Here is a 21,702-nt window from a genome sequence, read left to right as displayed (position 1 = left end):
TGTGGTGTGCAAAATGGTTAGCACTAGCCATGTGGACAATTACGGCGGCTCCTTTGAAAGGGTCAGAATTTTGTTATGACCCACAATGATAGGCCATTTTTTCTCCTCTCCACCTTAATAGAGGGTGCACATTTGGAGAAGAATACGATTGAACGGGGGAAGAAGTTTCATAATGGCACATAAACACGTCCGTGCGTACGACAATATATGTAACTAAGTTGCGTTGTATACTGGGGATACCATATATTTTTCGCCCATTTACACAAGATGGAGTGATTGGACATTCTTCCAGAAAATGGCTTGCTGGAAAAATTTTACTTTCTTGAAAATGCTTCTTTGCTTTTTTAAAAAAAATGGCAGAACAGCATTTATATAATGTGTTGAATGAATTACCTTAAAATTCATTTTGGCCATTCCATGGCGGTGAAAACATCCCCCATAATTCTTCCCCCACATTCACGCTGCTCCATTTAATTCTCTCATAAAAGATGAGCATATTTCTTGTATATACTTTATATATAATTAAATGTCGTTACGATGCCATGTGTTCATATATATTTTTACCTAAAAAACATGCGTCTGTAGCTCGGGGAACTTCCAACCTTTTTTTTATTTTGTTACTACCAAACCATGGACCAAGATAATGAGGGGCAAAATTTTGTTCTTGTTTTTATAGACGAAAAAAACAAGAAAAAATTGGTTATTTTTATAGACCAAAAAAAGATGGATAAAACGTCTGCAACTTGTTTTTATTAAACAAAAAAAAGTAGATAAAAAAATTATTTTTCCCATTTTTAACTTTAAGTGACCTGTGGCATTATTGCATCCACGCAGTTTTAAGCTAAAAAGGTTAAGTGCATATGTTCAGGAGAAAAAATCGGTGGCTACATCGTCCTGTGGGTGAGGCTTGAAGGGAATACGCTAAAGTACGTACGTGCGTATATGCATATATATTATACTACGCTTATGTATTTATGCGAAGGCCATGTGCCCCCTCGGCCTACATGCACTATACGAGCGCACTGCCATTTGCATGAAAAAGGCGACGCACTCCACCTTATTTTTTCGCGCCATATAAAATTAAAAGAAGGAAACGAAAAAAAAAAGAAGGGCCCAGGAATAGCATCATATTGCCATATCGCAATTGCATTATTTTATACTTGGGTAGTTCATTAAGGAATTTACTTCCCTCAATTTATGTAACATTACATTACTCTCCTGTGAACGTGTTGGCAAAGTACATTTTTGCTTTAGGCCTTTTTCAACTTCCAACAATTTTTTTACTCTAGCAATTGTGAAACTTTTACCACGTTTTGGAATTTACTCAATAATTGCAGAGAAAAAAAGAGCGCCATTTTCATCAGCCCATTTTGGTCTTCTCCTTTGACGTGCCCACAACAATGGATGCTAACAAAAGTAAGAATTGAGAGAAACTTCGAGCGATAGAAGTTGGCGATTTGCTCATAAATGTGATGCTACAGATGGATATTTTTATGCGTACTGTGCGCTTGTATGTATGGATGGATGGATGTTCTTTTTTTTTTTTTTTTTTAACCCTACATGGGTATGCAACAAAATGTATGGAGTGTACGTACACAATAAGAAATGAACGAGCCGTGGAAGCCAACAGGGGGATGTTCATATCGTACCTTTTAGCAATTGCATAAAATGAACGCCCTTTCGTGTTTCCAATTTTGCATACCACGTGGCGCAGTTGCAACGTGTGGAAGCGTGAGTTCGTTTCATGGCACGCTTAGGTAAATATTTTCCCCCACTATTAACGTCTCTGCGCCATTTTCCCTTCATCCCCCTCCAGTTGAAGAGCTGAAGGAGTTTGTGTCGCTCTGTAAGGAGGACCCGTCCATTTTGCAGAAGCCGGAGTTTTCCTTTTTTAAGGAATTTATCGAAAGCTGCGGTGGAAAGGTGCCAAAGGAAAGGGACTTTTATGAACACATTCCAAGTGAAGATAGCACTGAGGAAAAGTCCCACAATGAAGAAAAGGACGACGAGGAAAGTGACGATGAAGAGGAAGATGAAGTAGAGGAGGAAGAGGAAGTGGAAGAAAATGATGAAGACTTAATGAAAGAAGAAACAATTGAATGCCCCCCCTTAGCCCCAACCATAGAAGGAGATTTATCCGAAGAGGTGATTGAAGAAATCTGTAAGTTGAAAGAGGAGGCTGTAAATTTAGTACAAGAAAATAAATTTGAAGAAGCCTTAGAAAAATACAATAAAATAATTTCCTTTGGAAATCCATCAGCCATGATATACACAAAGAGGGCGTCCGTTTTGTTAAGCTTGAAAAGACCAAAAGCTTGCATACAAGATTGCACGGAGGCACTAAATTTGAACATAGATAGTGCCAATGCTTATAAAGTTAGAGCCAAGGCATACAGATATTTGGGTAAATGGGAAAGTGCGCATGCTGATATTGAGCAAGGACAGAAAATCGACTATGATGACGATTTGTGGGAAATGCAGAAACTGATTGAAGAAAAATATAAGAAAATTTATGAGAAGAGAAGATACAAAATTAATAAGGAGGAAGAAAAGAAAAGAAAAAAAAGGGAAAAGGAATTGAAGAAAAGGTTGGCCGCTAAGAAAGCCGCAGAGAAGGCGTATAAGGATAACAGCAAGAGGGAAAACTACGACTCTGATTCCTCAGATTCGTCCTACAGCCAACCCGACTTTTCTGGCGATTTCCCCGGAGGAATGCCAGGTGGGTTAGGTGGCGGAATGGGAGGAGGATTTCCCGGTGGAATGCCCGGAGGGATGCCAGGGGGCGGAATGCCAGGTGGAATGAATTTCCCAGGTGGATTTCCAGGAGGACTAGGAGGTGGCATGGGGGGCGGAATGCCAGGAGGTATGCCAGGAGGCATGCCGGGGGGATTAGGTGGCGGATTAGGAGGAATGCCTGGCGGATTGGGAGGCGGAATGCCAGGTGGCATGCCAGACTTAAATTCTCCAGAAATGAAAGAGCTCTTCAGCAACCCGCAGTTTTACCAAATGATGCAAAACATGATGAGCAACCCCGAGTTACTGTCCAAGTATGCCAATGACCCAAAGTACAAGAACATATTTGACAACATAAAAAATTCCAATTTAGGAAACATGGGGAAGCCCGGCTGCAACGGCAAAAACTGATTCGCCCAGAAGGCACTTCTCCCCACGTGTGTGAAAGGTGTTGACTATCTGTGCACGCTTGTATACGTAGGTACATGTACATTATTTTACTTTACTACACATGTGAGAAGCATCTTCATCACTTATCATAAATTTTCCTTGCCTGTGCTGTGCTGTCTGCGCGTATTAGCGAAATGGCATACCGGCTGAACAGCGTACTAGCGTGCCCACTTACCGCTCTAAGCGTATTATTAACCCCGTGGGCATGCATATAAATACTTGTGTCAACGGTGTGACTCCATGCGAGGGCATGTACAATATAGCAAGCCACGATCTACACGATCTTTTTACTCACACGTTTAACTTATTCGTTTTTATAAAAATTACTTTTTTTCCAAGCTGGAAAACTTGAGTGAACGAAACAACAGTTAAAATGAACAAGGTTTTAAAAAAAAAAAAAAAAAATTGAATAAGCAATTCCAGTATAAAAATGGGACGCACACTAGAAGGAAAAAAAATGCAGAGCAAAGTTGCAGGACAAAACTTAAAAACTAGAACATAATAAAACTCAAATACTGCACTCAAAAAAAAAGGAAGCGCAAAAAAAAAAAAAAAAAAAAAAAAAAAAAGGGGGAATAAATTATTCCATGCGGAAAGGTGAACCAAGCAAGCGCGAGCACCGTTGGGAAGCGCAATAATAAGGCTTGCTGCAGGGAAGAGAGAAAAATCTCAAACTTTAGAACAGTCCGTCATTAACTGGTGCTCCTTAAGGAACTTTCCTGAAAAAATTCCTGCGAGGAAGAAGGAAAACAGACAATGTCAAGGGGGCATACACATAAAAAAAAAAGCTAATAAAGCAATGCATGTGAGGGGGGAGCACACAGAGGGATTATGCCCCCCTTCGGTATTCACATACACATGCACGTGCTCACGCACATGTCCGTTTCGTCTCCACTTACGTCAATAATGTCTGTTGAGTGTGTTTCTTGTTCTTATTGTAGAAGGGGGAATTTCCTTTGTTCTTCCTTTCTTGCGATATTGAGACTTCTTTCATCTCAGGTGTGCCTTTGTCAACCACAACGAAGTAGCCATTTTCAAAAAACATGTCTACACTTTGATCCTGCCAGAAGGGGACGAATTGGTAGTAAAAAATGAATAAATAAAATGGCAGTGTGTGGTTAAAACACATGATACAAAATTCGCATCAGGTTAGTATTTATAAACATGTGCAATTTTATTTTTAAATTACCCATGTAACTCCGTTAATCACATCTTGCGCTTCCTCTTCCGTGTAGACGATTTTGCTGGCAGTTTTCTTCTGCGTTAATTCTGTAGAGGGGAACAAAAATGGCAAATTAAAGTGCAGGTGGTGAAACGGGGATAAAAAATGATGGGGGTGCATTCCCGCAGGTGTGGGAAAAACACTCAATTTGTAATTTGACTTTTTTTTTTCTTTTTTTCCTTTTTACGCTTTTCCCAGTATGAGCTATCAAAATCGTGCATTTTCATGTTCAGGTAATTATTTGACACTACGAATGGGGCTAGGTGAAAGAGCGAATTTTCCATGTGGACGGGAATATGTGCACACAAAAAGGTAGAACTTCTCTAACCGTTCGGTCGATTGTTGTACCGGCGAGTGTGGTACATGTTCATAGCATTGTCACCCTCTTTTTTGCATTTTTATTTCCTCCCTCATGTAATCAACTGTCAGTTTATTCTTTTTTTTTTTTTCATTATCAATGGGTGGGCTTTACCGTGAAATTTCATGTGCTTCTGGTCATATTGAACTTCTTCATTGGGGAAGGTGTTCTCCTTTATCCCTGTTTTGGGTCAAAGGGGAAAAGAAGTTGGATTGGTATTTTTATTTGCGGGAAGGTTGGCCCCTCGAACGAGCGCGTAGATACACACACACAAGCATACACACAAAGCGAAACACACAGGTGTAAGTCAGTATGCGCATGACGAAACGCACTAATCACTCCTCCATATGTTGTACATGTTCTGCCTGGTACGACCACAGCTTCATCTTCGTGTCCAGCGTTGTTCATAGTGATCACCACAGTGCCAGCCTTTGGTTTCATTCCGCTATTCGGTTTGTTCACATTTGCGTTTATTATATCTTCCACGGTACATTCCCTTTTGGCGTTGGAAAAATAAGCATAGCTGTTCGGCTTTCGTTTCTTGCCAAGATTTTTTCTCTCCTTCATATTATTCTCAGCGATCCTTGCATTCGTACTTTGAATCATGCGCGCCATGAAGGACTTCCAGTTGTTGTTTTCGAAGTTAGCGTCACTCACGTTGGTCTGACAATACACGTGAGGAATCTTTTCGCCAAAATTAGTGTCCTCCTGTTTGGTCCCATAATTGTAACCAACCATATTATGGAAGTAATTTGTGCCCATCATTTGATGCATTCCCTGTGGAGCTACAGGCTTATATTCGTTACTCTCTTTAAATTGGAAAGCATCAATTTTCTCTTCTTCAGGAATCTTCCTTCTAAAATACATGTCTATATATTGAGTACCAGGTCTGAAATTGTTGCAGTTCCTGCCCCACATTCCATTCTTGTTCTCATTAGTACCAGCATTTCCTACACTGGGCTCAAAGTTGATATTTTTCTCATCTTCCTTGTCAGCTATATACATAATGTGCGGAAACTGATATTTTGAGTTGGGGCAATATTGGTCTATTTTGGCCTTCACATCGGTGAGGAGCATGTTAGAGAATCTACAAGGGTGTGTATACGGGGGGAAAAAGCATGTCAAATGTAGCGCACGCAGGTTGGTACATTAGCACTCTCATTTCACTCCACAGGAGTAGAACGAACAGATACGAATTATTTGCTTTTCACTACAGACGAAGGTTGAAGTAATGTACATATGCACATGCACTTACTGTGGGATGATGGGCTGTCCGCGTGCGTCCTTCTGATATGTCTTGTGGATCTCATTCAATTCCTGGAAGGAGCAATTCGAGGACAGAGAAATAAAAACAAAAATAATCCAACAGAACAGAGACACCGATATGTAAAAGAAGTGGTCCAGTTTCTTAAGCGCAACTTGCACCACAGCTTTACACGTAACAATACATGCTCAAGTCTACCGTGCACTTACCTTCTTCCATAGTGCGGACAAATTTGCCATGTTTCTATTCGAGTGTACGCCGTAGAGATTTACACTGTAGCTACCCTCTCTTAGCATTCCTAAGGGGGGGTTTCAGTGATGAAAATTTTAAAGGTGGGGAACCCGCTATAAAAGGGACGTAACAATGTTGATGGGGGTATCGAATGTGGTAACTGAAGCTACCGCCACAGTCGTCACCACTGCTACCGTGGCGAGCTTAAAATGGGTTATTACTCAGAGTGTCCTTCTCGTGAAAAATGGAACAAATGTATTCGGTCTTGTACTTATTAACTCCTTGAACCAAATAAATGGGGCGTAGCTGGTCCTTCCTTTGTTGGAAATAGAACAAGATGAATCTAAAAGGGAGAGGATAATGTAAAAGGGAAGGAAGCGATCATAAGTAGAGTCGTCACAGAGGAGTAGATGATTGGCATGGTAGGGAAAGGAACAAAACCGAGAGTTCATACATACACAGGAGGAATAGAAAAATGACAATTTTTTTTTTTCTTTTTTCAGATGATATGTCGAAACAAATGAACAATCTTTATGCACGAATGTATGAACACACGCGAGTGTGAATTGCCTTCACTCACTTTTGACACAAATCTGAAGATAACTTCAACACATGTTTGACGCCCAGTATGGTAATCTAAATAGGAGAAGAAGGCGTGTTTCTTTGAGGGGGTCTTTTAACAAAACTGCAAACATGTTAGCTCTATTTTTGACGGTGTTACACAACACATATAGTATATGCTCATATGCATGTGAACGTGTCCATTTGAGAAGTGTAAACTACGTGACATAGGCAGGGGGGGAAACTTATTCGCGTGGTTCAACGCATCAAAAAGATGATCCACGTTTGTTACACACTGCTACAGCACGAATGACGCTATCTCGTTGTCTCTCCAGAAAATCTGTAACGATTTAAATGTATATATGTATTTTATTTTATTTTTTTCCTGTTTACAATATATCCGTCGGCTATGAGTGAATCGAAGAAATGGAGCAGCTGCTGTGTGTTCGATATGCTGTTAAAACTTCGCATATTTTTTTTTGGAAAACTCAAAATGAGGCTTTCTTTCAGTTGTTAATGAAGAATTGTTCATGTAGAGAATGTACGACTTGGTGAGTAATGTGCTGACAGTGCGGAGGCGTAAGCGTGGCAGGCACCGCTTCTCCACCTCACTAACCCATGCACACACACAAGAACGAATACGCACGTAGGTAGTTACATGCATGTGCCTATGCAGGGGTGCACACCATCCTGCATGACAGAAGCCCCCCTTTGTTCACTAACAGACGCACGCACATACACGTAAATACGCTCACACGCATTTGTAAATTATTACTAGGACGAAGCTTCTACATCGAACAGGACGAACAGAATTTTCAAAACGAGTTAGTTAGGATGCAACAAAAGGGGAGGTGGAAGACTTCCAATAAATTTACCCGCACAGTGGGTGGACATCTATGCATATAAAAATTTCGAAACGGAAAAAAAGAACATTCTCGAATGGGATAATCTGTCTATAAAGAAGTGTGCCAATCAGTGGTGTAGATAACGAAGCGAACAAAAGGAGTAAACATTCAATTTTGTGACGTTAGATTTCACAAAATTCAGTTATATTTATGTTAACGTTCACATCGTGTAGTATTTTATTTATTTTTGGTACAAAAAGTGTGGTTTTTCTTTACTTCGAAATGGCAGACAGTAATGTTGGGAAGAAAAAATGGTCGAACAGAACAAAACAGGAAGAATCAAAACGAAATAGAAAGAAATACCAGTTCTGTTAAAAAGAACGAATGTTCGACAATTATTCCATTTAATTGCAGAAAAATACATTTTTTTTTATCTGTTCTGCTTACCGTTGCATACACATCCGTTGCATACACATCCGCTGCATACACATCCGTTGCATACATATCCGTTGCATACATATCCGTTGCATACATATCCGTTGCATACAAATCCGTTGCATACACATCTGTTGCATACAAATCCGTTCCATGCACATCCGTTGTATGCACCCCCCTGGAAAATCTACCGGTGCGTTTTGACAAATTATTCATTTTTTGAAAGATGCATGACGAAATGCGTAAACATGTGCACACAGAACGGGTGTGGAATGATGGCATTTTGGAGGTGGCCTATCTGAGTGGAAAATCTGTGGAAAATGGGAAGAAAATCGGACGCATAATATCGGAGAAACACTTTTACTGCATGTGCACAATTGTATACATTGTGCAAGCGCAGATTCGAGAATACGCGGGTCACTGCAGAAATTCATCGAACGGTACAAAAAAAGCGAAGAAATGTAACGACAGATGGATGATCCGAACAAATATAAATCACTAATTTTTTTTTTTTAAATAAAAAGATAAAAAAATGTAGGTTTTGTACAAATAAAAGAAGAGAGCGATTTTTTAACATGCACAACATTTCGTATATTTTCTGAATTTTTTTATCTTAGTGTGGAGGCACGTCGCTAAGGCAATGCTAGGTATTCGCAGGATTGTTCTAGATATTTCTAGGGCTTATGCTAGGTACTACTAGGATTACCTGTGCGCCTTGGCAATATTTGCTAATGTGCAATCGGTTGCTCTCATTTTATAGTTAGAAATTGGTGTAAAACTGTTGGACTAACATTTTTTACTTTTTCCACCTTTTCTTAAATTTAACAGAGTTCCTATAATTGCTACAATTTATGCGCGCTTCATGGCAAACTGTGCATGCGGTTCTTTCTCTAAATGTAGAAACCGCGGAGTACAATTTCTGTAATTATTTTGACACTCTCCGGATTTTTTTGGACGTTTTCTTCTGTATTTTAGTACAATACTAATAAGGAGAAATTTTTTTTTTTTTTTTTCTTTGCGAATATTTGTGCTAACTAAATACGTATATAATTAGTGCGTTGACAGTAATATATGAATCCCACGTAGTCTAGATGGTTAGGATATTCGGCTTTCACCCGAACGACCCGGGTTCGAGTCCCGGCGTGGGAAAAGAAAAATAAAAAGAAAAAGAATTTTTTTGCAAACAAGGAAAATTATAAAAGTTCTTTAGAACAATTTTTTAGCAAGGTGTACAATTGCTGAATTTGAATTTTTTTTTTTTTTTTTTTTTTTTTTTTTTTTTTTAAAAAAAAAAAATCACGAAAATTTCATCATATTTGAACAATTTTTAATTGCTAAAAATAGAAAGTGCTAGTGCAAAAAAAAAAAAAAAAAAAAAAAAATTTAGAAAGAATTGCTCATTTTGCGCCAGCACTTTCTAGTTAAAAAAAAGGCAAACAATTTTGTTAACAACTTAATATATACGACTTCTTTTCACGAAAGCGAAGGTTCAATATACGGGAAGGATAAGGAAGGACACGTGGTTATACATTCATTTTTACCTTATTACAAGAAATGGCGAGTGGGACTGTACGTTCGTTTTACCCTTTTATGAACGCGCGAAAATGCGTAGCTTGGGCAGATGTACGAGGATTTTCATTTTTAATTACCCTTCTTAAAAATGCATTTTATTGTTACGTAGATGTTACCTCCCTTTTAAGTTAAATCTTGGTAACTTAGCATTATTTTTCCGTCACCACCCATCGTTTGATCACCGAGCAATTAAGCAACCCCTTTGTAACGCTTTTACTGCAACAAAAATGTAGGTGATTACTACCGTATCAGTTTCGTAATATGTGCGGTGGGATGGAAAGGCCATGGTTATTCCGATCTTCCTCACTGATAAACTTTTCTGCTTTGTTTGTACGGTGGTGTCACTGTTGGTCGCGTAAAATATCAAAGGTGAAAATGGTAGAGTCGGCAGGCCAACCCATGCAACTAAACCCATAATGCCAGATTTGATGCCCCACCTTAATAGATCAACCCAAAGTGGAGACATGAAAAAATGAATAATCGTCCAATAATTGAATTTTCTCAGTCCATGATCAAAAATTATCAATTGTCTCTTCTGCGAAATGGACTCTTCTGTCTTCCAAATGTTTAGCGACACATTTTTGTGTCAAATTGGGAAAGAAAATAAAGGGTCATAGGGTTAACTCATTTTTATTAGTAAAAGTACCCCCCACAACGTATAACATAAATAGACGTTATGCGAAGACTTTGTACACGTATGCCTTATGCTGGTACACTCCATCTCTTAAAAATTAAACAAAAGGTCATATTATCGTTTTTATACCACAGAATCATAACCTTAAGTGCGGAATCCTACACGTACACCCTAAAATGGGAACTCTTACAAACACACACCCCTAAAATGCGAAATCCTATAAACACACACCCTAAAATGGGAAATACTATACATACACCCTAAATGCGAAATCCTACACATACACCCTAAATGCGAAATCCTACACATACACCCTAAATGCGAAATCCTACACATACACCCTAAATGCGAAATCCTATACACACCCCTAAATACGAAATCCTATACACACCCCTAAATACGAAATCCTATACACACCCCTAAATACGAAATCCTACACACTCCCGCTAAATGATAAAATTCTATACACACACACCCTAAAGTGTGAAATCCTACACATACACCCCTAAAATAGGAAATCCTACACATACACCCTAAATGCGAAATCCTAAACCCTACACCACGATTCCTACAACCCTAAGTGCGATATACCCTACACCTTAAGTATGAAAGCTTACACACCCTAAGTGCGAAGTGCCACACACACCCCATTGATATATTCACCTTTATTTATTCCTTTTTTTTCTCTCTTTTTTTTTTTTTTTCTTCTGTTTAATGTGCCAGTTTGCATTTATTATTATTTTTTTTTCCGTACACACATGTGACATCGTAAATTTTGTACAGTTCTTTTTTTTAGGACACTCTTTTTTGCGGAGGAGAAGCGCGCATGTAAAGTGATGTGCTTGCTGGGTGCTAGAAATGGACAACTTTGCGCAAAAAAAAAGAGCAGTGTAAGCCAAGCCCCTCCTTTTTTTTGACAATTTCTTTTTTGCAATTTTTTCTGTGTAACAAAATTTATATTAGGGCATTTCTTTGAATAATTTTTTTTTGGGGACTAAAATTATACTTGCAATTTTCTCTGTGACAAATTTACATTAGGGCACGTTTCTTTTTCTTTTTTGGACAATTTCCTCCTGACATTTGTTTTTTTTTTTGTGCAATTTTTTCTGTGTGTGACAAATTTACATTAGGACATTTTTTGGACAATTTTTTGGGGGCTAATTTTTTCTCTGTAACAAATTTATATTAGGGCATCTTTTTTTTTCAACAATTTTTTTTTGAGAATTTTTTTTTTGGCTAATTTTTCCTGTGGGAGAAATTTATAATTAGGGCAATTTTCCTTTGGACAATTTTTTTTTTTTTTTTTTTTGCAATTTTTTCTGTGTGACAAAATTTATATTAGGGCATTCTTTTTGACAATTTTTGAGACAATTAATTTTGTGCAATTTTTTCTGTGTGACAAAATTTATATTAGGGCAATTATTTTTTTTTTTTTTCAAGCAATTTTTCTTTTATTCGTATTTTTTTTTTTTTTTCTTCATTTTGCATATATTACTAACAACTTGAGATAAGGTACTCCCAACGAAGGGCGCGAAAAAAAAGGTAAAAGGTGCCGACCTTCTTCAGAAAGAGTATTTAAAAATGGTGAAAAAAATTTCATGAACGTAAAAAACTATAACAAAAAAAAACAAAAAAGCAAATTAGGAAAGAAATGCCACTTTGTTTCTTTCCTCACACACTGCATATAAATTGCCATATTGTACATGTCTCTGTTGGAGTATATATTCATTCAATGTTACACATTCCATTGTGTGTTACACTACATACAACGGTGTTACATTCCACAATGTTCTACATACAATGGTATATTACATGTTTTGATAACTAATGTTCTTTCCCCTCCTGTTATTACTTCTTCCTCTGGATGTTGACCCACCATATACGGTAGAATCCTCCGTTAGGGATCCTATTGTTGAAGTTTCAGTGGAATATAATGTTGAGGCATTGTCTGTTAGAGTATCAAAGTCTCTTTCAATTGCTGTTGCTGTTCTTTTTTTTCTACTGCTACTTTTAATGCTACTATTCCCGAAAATATTTTTTACCGAATCCAATACAGAAGTATACTGAAATGGGAAGGAAAGGAAAGAAAGGAAAAAAGTACATGCAACACATATAGTAACATTTATTATTCCAAAAGGGAGGAAGAAATAAATATGTAGTTGTGCACATGTTGCATTATTCATATATTTTAAATGAATTGAGGACATCACCTTATATAAAAAGAAAAGAGCAAGTGTTGGTAATCCTACTGTGGCCAATGCACCAGACACACCAGGTATGACACTGCTAGCAGCACTACCACCATCCACATGTGGCAACTCATGTGTTAACGTTTGTTCTTGTGACTGAGCAAGTTCTGAAGACAACTGTGTGAAACAACTAAGCACATCTGCTCCGTCCTCCGTAATGTGCTCCCCATTCATTATGTTACTTTCCAATGTTGGTGGCTTCGCTATATTACTATTCTTGAACTTATTCCAAAATGTGCTCCAGGAAGGATCATTATTACGTTCACCACTTGCTTCTACTGGTCCATAAGCTTCATTAACTGCATTCAGGTAGTGATCATATTTCGTAGCACAGGAATCTTTAGAATCATTTAATTTTTGTTTTATAGTTTTATAGTCATAGTAATAATCAAATATTATTTTCCTTTCCTTAAGATCCTTCTTCCCAATAGTACTGTCCATAGGTTCGTACTTACATTGAACGGCGGAGTCATTCAATTTACTATAGATTTGCTGCATAATAACCTGAAGTGTAGTTTTCCAGATCCCTTTGTTGGATAATAAATCTCCTAGCCAAAAATAAAAGAAGTTACACAACTTCTCTTTGCATGACGCTTCTGTTGACATCGCATTAGATACGGTACACCAAGCTTGGGCAATTTCTTCCGGGTAATTTCTGCCAAATGCATGGGACCTTAAATTATTAACTATAATTTCCTCCATTCCTGTTGTCCAAGAACTGATGTTCGGACACTTTCGTTTTCCGTGCTCGCCATTATTGAAATGTTTGTATATTTGTTTGGAAGGTAAGTCATCCTCACTGCACTGCTGGTCCTAAAAATATAATTTATAAAGCCCATATGTTTCTGCATTTCTATAATATAAAACATAGAATATTATTTACATGTTATTACACTTATTCCAAAGGAAGGCAATAAACCGTATTACCTGCTTCACCATTGTTCATGAATATTCCTTCGTATGCAGTAATATTTAAAATTTTTTCTATATTCATACAATATAGAATATATATAAATATGTTGCTCATTTTACAATGGTCACAAGTATATATGTGTGCATATAAATTTCTACTCCCCCCTCCAAAAGTACCTATTTCTTCACTCCTCAAAAAAAAATGATAACAAATACGCATACACAGCAGTTCATCATATACACATAGTTGAAAATAGAATCATGAGCAAGTACATTAGAACAGCAGAACTGAAAAAAAAAAATTAAAAAAAAAAAAAAATTTTCATACACTTTGTACCTATACACTGCATTACTGATTCATAAGCATTTACCCAAAATATTGTCTCATTATTCAACCCCCTTCATTCTGTGTATACATAATAATGACACTTCCTCCTTTAAGCAAAAATTTCTGTATTTATTATTGTTTTATTTTCATCTGTTTATTTAAAAAATTATTACAAACTGATGATTTATATAGTATAGTTCCTATATGCAAAATATTTCTCCTCCTTTTACTTATATGTGCACATATTAATAAATATCTAGCGGAATTGGAACACACATATATTTATAAAATGTGCACATATAAGAATGATAGGAAAGAAGAGGAATTATATGAGCATTATATATAAGAGAGAAGAAAAAGTATGCATACATTCTTCATAATAAAGTTGTTTGCATTATACACTCTTCCATTCTTCTTTCATTTAAGACCCTTTAGTAATAGTAATTTTCCTTCTTACTTCTTTTTCCCCTTTTATAAGTTATATATTAACACACCTACACACAAGATATGTATATTCCTCCAGCACATCTCCCCTTTTCTATTAGTTCATATGGTATCTTACACATTATTTTACTCCTCCACGTTCTTTTCTCTTCTTCTATGAGTACAATTATGGTTTAGCGTTTAGGGTTTAGGGTTTAGGGTTAGGGTTCACAGTTCAAGGGTCAGTGTTTTAGGGTTCAAGATATTAGCGTTCAGAATTCAGGGTATAGGGTTCAGCGTTTGGGGTTTAGGGTTTAGGATTTAGGGTCCAGGATTCAGGATTTAAGGTCCAGGATTTTGGGCTCAGCGTTTAGGGTTTAGGTTTTAGGGTTCGGGGATTGGGTTTTAGTTTTTAGGCTTTGAGGTTTCAGGTTTTACGTTTTAGGGTTCAGGGATAATATATCACGGTTTAGGACTTAGGGTGTGCGGTTCAGGGTTTTTGGGTTTAAGATTTAGATGGTAAGGATTACGGGTTTTAGTATTGGAATTTAGGTATTTGGGGTTCAGAATTTGGGGCTTAGGGTCCTTGTTTCAAGGTGTAGGTTTTAGAGGTTAGGGGTTTTAGTATTGGAGTTTAGGGATTTAGTGTTCAGGATTTAGGATTCGGGGTTTAGGGTTCAGGTTTCAGGTTTTAGCATGCAGGGTTTAGTTTTCAGTGTTTAGTATTTTAGATTTAGGGTTCTATGGTTCGGGGTTTTAGGTTTACCGAAGGAAGACATTCTTCCATAAGAAGAGGTTCCAAGTTTTGATGCCGAATTTAGGGTGGAAAACTTCATTCCGCGAGAACACCTACTATACACAGTCCTTCGTTAGAAACCCGTGTACCAAACCCTGAACCCCAAGCATCAAACTTAATCCTAAATCCTAAAACCTATATCTCAACAACAGAACCCGAAAGCTGAATCGTAAATCCTGAACCTTGGACACAAAACTTTTAAAACTGAAATTTATACCCTAAACCCAGAGACCCTATATTCTGAACCCTAAACCCTAAACCCTGAACACCAAATCCCTCAACACCAATACTAAAACCCCTAACCTCTAAAACCTAAACCCTGAAACAAGGACCCTAAGCCCTAAACTCTGATCCCCAAATCACTAAACTCCAATACTAAAACCCGTAATCCTTAGGATCTAAAACTTAAACCCTAAACCCTGAACCGCACACCCTAAGTCCTAAACCGTGATACCTAAACCCTGAACCCTAAAACTTAAACCCTGAAACCTCAAAGCCTAAACCCTAAACGCTGAACCCAAAATCCTGGACCTTAAATCCTGAATCCTGGACCCTAAATCCTAAGCCATAAACCGCAAACGCTGAACCCTATACCCTGGACCTTAAACCCTGAACCCTGAAACCCTGTAATACACGTTCAATATGTATGTGGGTTATTTAGAGTAGAGTCACCTGAGGTGGGGATGGAGAATAGTAAAAAAAAAAATATGAGAAGTGTGCGAAAGAAAAATAAGGGAGCGTAATGTGCGTTAGATGAAGGGTTTGGGAGAAAATTCAAGTAGTGTGGTGCTAATTTTTAATATAAATATGCTATTCATAATAAAACAACAAAAGGTGATGGAGGAAGGAAGAGAAGCAGTTTTTATTATTGAATGGTCATAAATGAATAGGAGAACGGTGTATATTATAAAGTATTATTATGTAAGCGTGTGTATTGCTTCTTAGTACATGTAGTTCAATGTAATTGTATGCAAATCATATGCTACTTATTTGTACCACATTGTATAAATGTACGCTCTGTAATAGATATAAATAAATGTGTATAGGAAGGTCAGGGATAGAATGAACTTTGTGTATATATGGGAGCAATAATATATATGGTAAAAATATTGTTTTATTAATTTCTCCTTTAGCACTAAAATAAACACATTAATTAATAAATGTATCATAACATTTTTGATAAAAGGGAATTGTTTTTTTATGTAAGTAATAACTTTGTGAGGCAAATAATTGTATAGTGTTCCAAATAATCGTATAAGGTTAAATAGTACGGAATGTAGGGGGTGTATAAGTAATATGCACTTCCCTTCCTTCCTTATTCTATTACTTCATCACATCTGCATTACTTTTGCATGAACGATATGCATGAGTATTTAATATATATGTACATAGTATACTACTGTGTTACTTTGAAAATTGAACAGTGTGTACTAATTAAGGGAAGTGAAAAATTCCACATACTTACAATCATAAAAGCACAACCAAATTTTTTGCATATAAACCTCCTCTTTATATTGAATGTATACATAAAACAAAACATAACTTTCCATATATATAATTCACATTCCACATATATAAATATAACAGAAGAGAAGAAAATATACACATATATGCAACACACACATAAACCATGCCAGAACCAGCAAAGGTTCGGTTCTTCCTTATTTGCTCAGAATAAGGATACATAAATATGGTGCACACAGTACACTGCGTGCATCCTGTAATGTAAATATAAGAATATATATATATTAAAAATTCTCCCTTCTTCCTCCTCCTGCCAATTACATCTGCAGGTTCAATTTCCGCAGAGTTTCCCTTCGAACAACACATTTTATACGGGGTTCGATAAAGAATGGGGAACCTATAATGAAGATGACGGGGGGTTTGGAGATTTAAAGAAGAATTTGGGGGCTGTATTAGGAACGTACACTGGAGTTTCCGATAAAACTGATAAGGCCATGAAGGCTTATTGTTATGCATCCACATTGAAAGAGAGCGGGGCATACGATAATATACCTTGCCATTTCCTGTACTACTGGTTAGGAAGTATATTACCTAGGAGTGCCATGTATGATGGTCAATTCAAGAGTCATATAAATACTATTTGTACATATATAAACGAAGCGCATGAAGGAAAGAGGTGTAAACTAATTCTCTCGGAGAACTTTGACAGGAATATTTTCACCCACAGGAAAACAATATTCGATTATTCCTTTGACTATAATGCCATAGAAGGGGATTTATTGGCAGGTACGGCCCACTGTGGACCGCAGTGGAAGGAATACCGCCAAAAAGTTATTGAATCATGTGGGCTTGTAAGGCCACGTTGCGGAAAACGGGAAAGTAGTGGTACCACTGATCCATACTGTACTGAATTTAAGCGGAATTACCAAGTATACTGCGATATAGCAGAACGGCTGAATGAAGAATGTACCCGACAAGATACAGAAAAACTCACTTTTGAGCCAGAATCACATCCATCCACCATAACAGAACAAGACCTACGTTTTGCCACCATCACCACTGCCCTTTCTTCCATCTTCGGAACCTTAGCAACAATAAGTGCCCCTTACCTTTTATATAAGGTAAAATATTACAACTAAAAGTGAAATAATATAAGTAATAGTACTTCTACCCTCCCTAACAACGTTCCTTCCATCCTACCACCCTAACAACACACCTACCACCAACCACCCATAACAACCTTCCTTCCACCTACCACCCCAACCACCTAACGACTTTCTTTTCCACCAACCACCACCCATAACAACCTTCCTTTCACCAACCAGCCCTAACAACCCACCTAACAAACCACCTACCACCACCCTAACAAACTTCATTCTAACACCCCAACAACTTCCTTCCTTCCACCAACCACCCCTAACACAATCTTTCCTTCCCTCCCTCCTTGGATCCTTCCTTTCCTTCCTCAGACACTACTTCCCTCCGTAGACCCATTTTTCGTTCCTTCCTTAGACCCCTTCCTTCTTACTTTTAACCCTTTCCTTCAAACCCCTGTCTTAACCCCTTTCCCCTTTTAACGCTTCCTTCGCTTCAGTATAAACCATGGTCTTCTTGGTTCGGTAATCATTCTGGAGGAAGGAGCAGAAAAAAAAGAACAACTGGACATCACTTTGATGCGTCCACCGAGGACAATTTATCAGAATACACTACCGATAATTCCACCACTGTACGTTCTGCTGCGTACACTACACCGTCTACCAGAGGAGGAGGAGGGACATCGGCTAGAAGAACAAATAATACACAGAGTCGCGGGATGGTAGGTTATCAGAACGTGTAACACCTATAAGGGGAAAGGAAAGAAGGGCAATGTTCTTCCTTCCTTACGCATTCTGCTAGTATTGTGTAGCCCTCCATTATTCCATATATGTGTTTATTCATTATTTAGGTTTTCTATGTAAATGTTCGCACACATATATGTACATACATTATTATTTCCATATATTCACAATACTTTCATCATGCAATAAAAACCTGGATGTGTGTGTGTACACATACCATTCAATTTTAACATAAAATATATTATTTAATACTATATTAAACTTATTCCCTTTCCAAATGAACCCTTATTTTTAACATTCTCTAACTACATTGCTAAATATAATAATAGGTTCGTGTCAACCTTTCAATTATAGAATATTTCATTTGTTTGTTGCTACATTTTGATCCTTGTTCATGTTGATGGTATTCTTTTATATTCATATGAAAAAAACTCAACAAGTCAAAATTCCATGATTTTAATTCTTTTTTTTTTGGTAACAAAAGCAACACACACTCATCATACTGTTCCTTTTCCATTTAAAGAGGTTCTCTATCTACTTTACATTAATCGTACGCTCGAATTTTTATTTAACTTATATATTTTTTGGAATTAGCATTTCCTTTTTAAAAAACAAAAAAAGAAAAAGCGAAAGAAAATGAAAAAAATCACTATTTAGAAATGTGTCCTGTCCAACGCTCAAATGGTTGGTGTCCCCCCCTTTTATTTTTCATTTTTTTCTTTTTTTCCAGGTTCGCTAATATAGAACCATTGAGTTCATTCATTTTTTCTTTCGTTTCCTTATGCGAGCGTGTGTTGTTGTGCAGTTCGTGTTAGTTTTTCCCTTTTTTTTTTTTTTTTTTTTTTTATTTTCTTTATAATCTTGATTTGTTTTTACCCCTGCTTCGTCCATTCAGGACTTGCAAAATATAGGGGGCTTCTATGGCCAAAAAGTAGCTCCAAAAGAGGGCAAAATTTTGTTCCCAATGAGGCTTGGTTTCCCCCTTTTTTGAGGTGGGCGGTCCTCTGCTCAGGCTCCGCGCATTCTCAAGGAAGGATCTTCCCATCTTTTCTCCATTTCCTTTTTTCACTATTTTTCTCCCTTGATTTTATCTTTCCCTTTAATATTTTTTACTTCCAATCCACTCTTTCGGCCCCGCAAAGTCTCACTCATAGTGCACAAAAAAAAAAAAAAAAAAAAAAAAAAAAAAAAGTAAGGAGCGAGCACCCAATATGGTTAAATTTTATCCGAAACTGTAGTAATATTTCTGTATATGCAATAAAATGATATCTTACGATGTAACAACACCCTTATTAACTCGTTTGCATAGTGAAAAAAATTTGCACGAGGTGGGGTTCGAACCCACGCGGTCTAGTGACCAGAGGATCTTAAGTCCACCCCCTTAACCACTCGGGCACCCGTGCTCAACAAGGCATTTCTTAAAGAAATTCTAACTTCATTCGTGCTGCATGCACTTAAAAATCTATGCCATATAGCCCCTTCGTATTCGCAACAAAAAAAAAAAAATTTATTATTTTTGTTCAACACTGTATGTATAATTATTACCATTATACTTTAAATAGATGCATCCATGAAATGTAAATGCGTTCCTTCGATATCTTTTTTACTGGAACTTTGGGTTCTATACACGCATGGGCACTTTTTTTAAAAACCTTTTACCGAGAGCAGAGTGTTAGGTTTTTTCTTTCCCTTTCTTTTGAATCCATCTACATATGAATGATTTGTTCGTTCGCGTATTTATTGCGATTTTTTATAAAACTTAACATTGGGTATTTGAAAAGGCATTTTATTTTAAATTCAGCAAAAGTCGAAGTGCGCACTATAGTAATGGTTTCAAATGGATATTTTTCTGAAACGTCTTGAAAAAATGAATTTTTTTTTTTTTTTTTCCTGCCCTTCTCGGTTAACTCAAAAGAGGACATTCGCGGATCCCGCCGCGTTGCAGCTCTTCCGCGTGAGATAGTTTTTTACCCTTTTGGATATTTTCTAAAATGGCTATAATGATGAGAAAGGTGATTCCTGACAGTTATAAGAATTGTACCATGGACGAATGTGTGTGCAGATAATATCTTCTTCTCACACGGGTGTTCCGAGGGGTGCACATGCAGGAATTTATGCGACGCGTTGTGCCGCAACAAAGGGGGATTATGCCTCATATGAATAACGTACTAGAAAAAAAAAAAAAAAAAAAGATTCCCCCATGGAATGGTAAATTGTTCGGACGCATATGTATCCAAATGTTGTCATAAGTGTAGAATCCTTTCATCCATGCCACTTTTTTTAATTTTAATAATAAAGGAAAATAGTAATATATTGTGCGGAGTTCCTTACCGTGTGAAGTTACCATGGGGGGTAGAAAATTCTGTCGACTATTACTCATTTGAAGCTGTTTTTATTTTTCCCCCAACTTTATCAAATTGTTATGAATTCAAATTGGGAAGTCTAAACCGATTCCCATTTCTCACGTTTGATAATTCGCTTTAATTTTTGCGTTAACAACGTTTGGGAGAAGCCAATTCGTCTTTGCTTCTCTCTATCTGGCCGTTCATTTGTGCAGGGGGGTAACACGCGGAAGTTACCTACATCCACTGCGTGTTATTTACCACTTGTACGGTGTAAGAAGTGGGGAAAAGGAAAATCCTTGCTACTATATTTTTATGTGGTAATGGCCTTAGTCGAGTACCATGCTACTTAGCCAATTAGTTTCCGCGGTTAAATGCAACACCGGTGGTGTTATGTTACATACGGTGGAACCCTCCCTATTAGGCATACCACTCCGCTGTTACGTGTTGTGTCTCCATCAGGTTATGCATTTCTATTTTCACACCACCCCCAACTTTGGCCACTTCCCATTTTTTACATCATTAGACTTGGCACCATTTCGTTAAGAACGTATAGGGTGATAAGTCATACGTACTTCTAAGCGATTATAAATGGAACCCCCCTATTGTGCTAAATTCGGACGTGTATTTTTTTTCCTCCTCCTCTGCCTCATGGGGAACGTCCTAACTGCTTCTGCCAAATGTTTTAATTTCCTACGCATTATTAATAAGTGAAAAGTACCGTACTGTGCTACGTAAGTTGGGGGATGCTCATAAGGATAGTAAAAGAGGAACAAAAAAATGGGAAAATGATTACCACCTTGAATGACTAACGTGGGTATGAAAGTTGTGGAGCGAAAATGCACAGCTTCTCCTTTCGGCAGCAACGTTAGCATTTATTTCTTATTTTATTTTTTTTAAATTGGCGAAAAATATTTATTCACTTTTTGGTCACTATCCTGTGGGGGATCAAAAAAAAAAAAAAAAAAAAAAAAAATTACGCCCTTTTTTTTGTTCGACTGAAAAATGCCATTTCGGGGGCAACTTATACATTTAGAGGATGAGT

At 37.3% G+C, this 21,702-nt stretch overlaps 3 protein-coding genes and 2 non-coding genes across 5 annotated transcripts; 3 read left to right on the top strand and 2 right to left on the bottom strand.

Annotated features, from left to right (window-relative positions):
- Positions 1–1,400: 1,400 nt before the first annotated feature.
- Positions 1,401–3,144, top strand: PCOAH_00028830 (Hsp70 inoeracting protein; the record flags this gene model as incomplete). The annotated part of the gene is made up of 2 exons (XM_020059685.1): positions 1,401–1,416; positions 1,817–3,144. 2 exons carry the CDS (start codon positions 1,401–1,403, stop codon positions 3,142–3,144), a joined length of 1,344 nt encoding a protein of 447 aa, XP_019915460.1.
- A 745-nt stretch (positions 3,145–3,889) lies between these two features.
- PCOAH_00028820 (Uncharacterized protein) lies at positions 3,890–7,290 on the bottom strand (the record flags this gene model as incomplete). The annotated part of the gene is made up of 11 exons (XM_020059684.1): positions 3,890–3,914; positions 4,083–4,243; positions 4,373–4,452; positions 4,593–4,652; positions 4,878–4,943; positions 5,120–5,850; positions 6,019–6,080; positions 6,237–6,325; positions 6,480–6,601; positions 6,839–6,894; positions 7,213–7,290. 11 exons carry the CDS (start codon positions 7,288–7,290, stop codon positions 3,890–3,892), a joined length of 1,530 nt encoding a protein of 509 aa, XP_019915358.1.
- A 1,885-nt stretch (positions 7,291–9,175) lies between these two features.
- Glu_TTC lies at positions 9,176–9,248 on the top strand (the record flags this gene model as incomplete). Its single annotated transcript has 1 exon — positions 9,176–9,248. It is a non-coding gene; the product is annotated as a tRNA-Glu (tRNA).
- Positions 9,249–16,643: 7,395 nt separating this feature from the next.
- Positions 16,644–18,314, top strand: PCOAH_00028800 (KIR-like protein; the record flags this gene model as incomplete). Its single annotated transcript, XM_020059683.1, has 3 exons — positions 16,644–16,661; positions 16,807–17,598; positions 18,072–18,314. 3 exons carry the CDS (start codon positions 16,644–16,646, stop codon positions 18,312–18,314), a joined length of 1,053 nt encoding a protein of 350 aa, XP_019915211.1.
- A 1,321-nt stretch (positions 18,315–19,635) lies between these two features.
- Leu_TAA lies at positions 19,636–19,718 on the bottom strand (the record flags this gene model as incomplete). The annotated part of the gene is made up of 1 exon: positions 19,636–19,718. It is a non-coding gene; the product is annotated as a tRNA-Leu (tRNA).
- Between the last annotated feature and the right edge of the window lie 1,984 nt (positions 19,719–21,702).

Source organism: Plasmodium coatneyi, chromosome 10, assembly GCF_001680005.1.
Source record: "Plasmodium coatneyi strain Hackeri chromosome 10, complete sequence".
NCBI classification, from domain to species: Eukaryota; Apicomplexa; class Aconoidasida; order Haemosporida; family Plasmodiidae; genus Plasmodium; species Plasmodium coatneyi.
The sequence above is the reverse complement of the archived record's forward strand: the minus strand, read 5'-3'. Positions and strand labels throughout refer to the sequence as shown.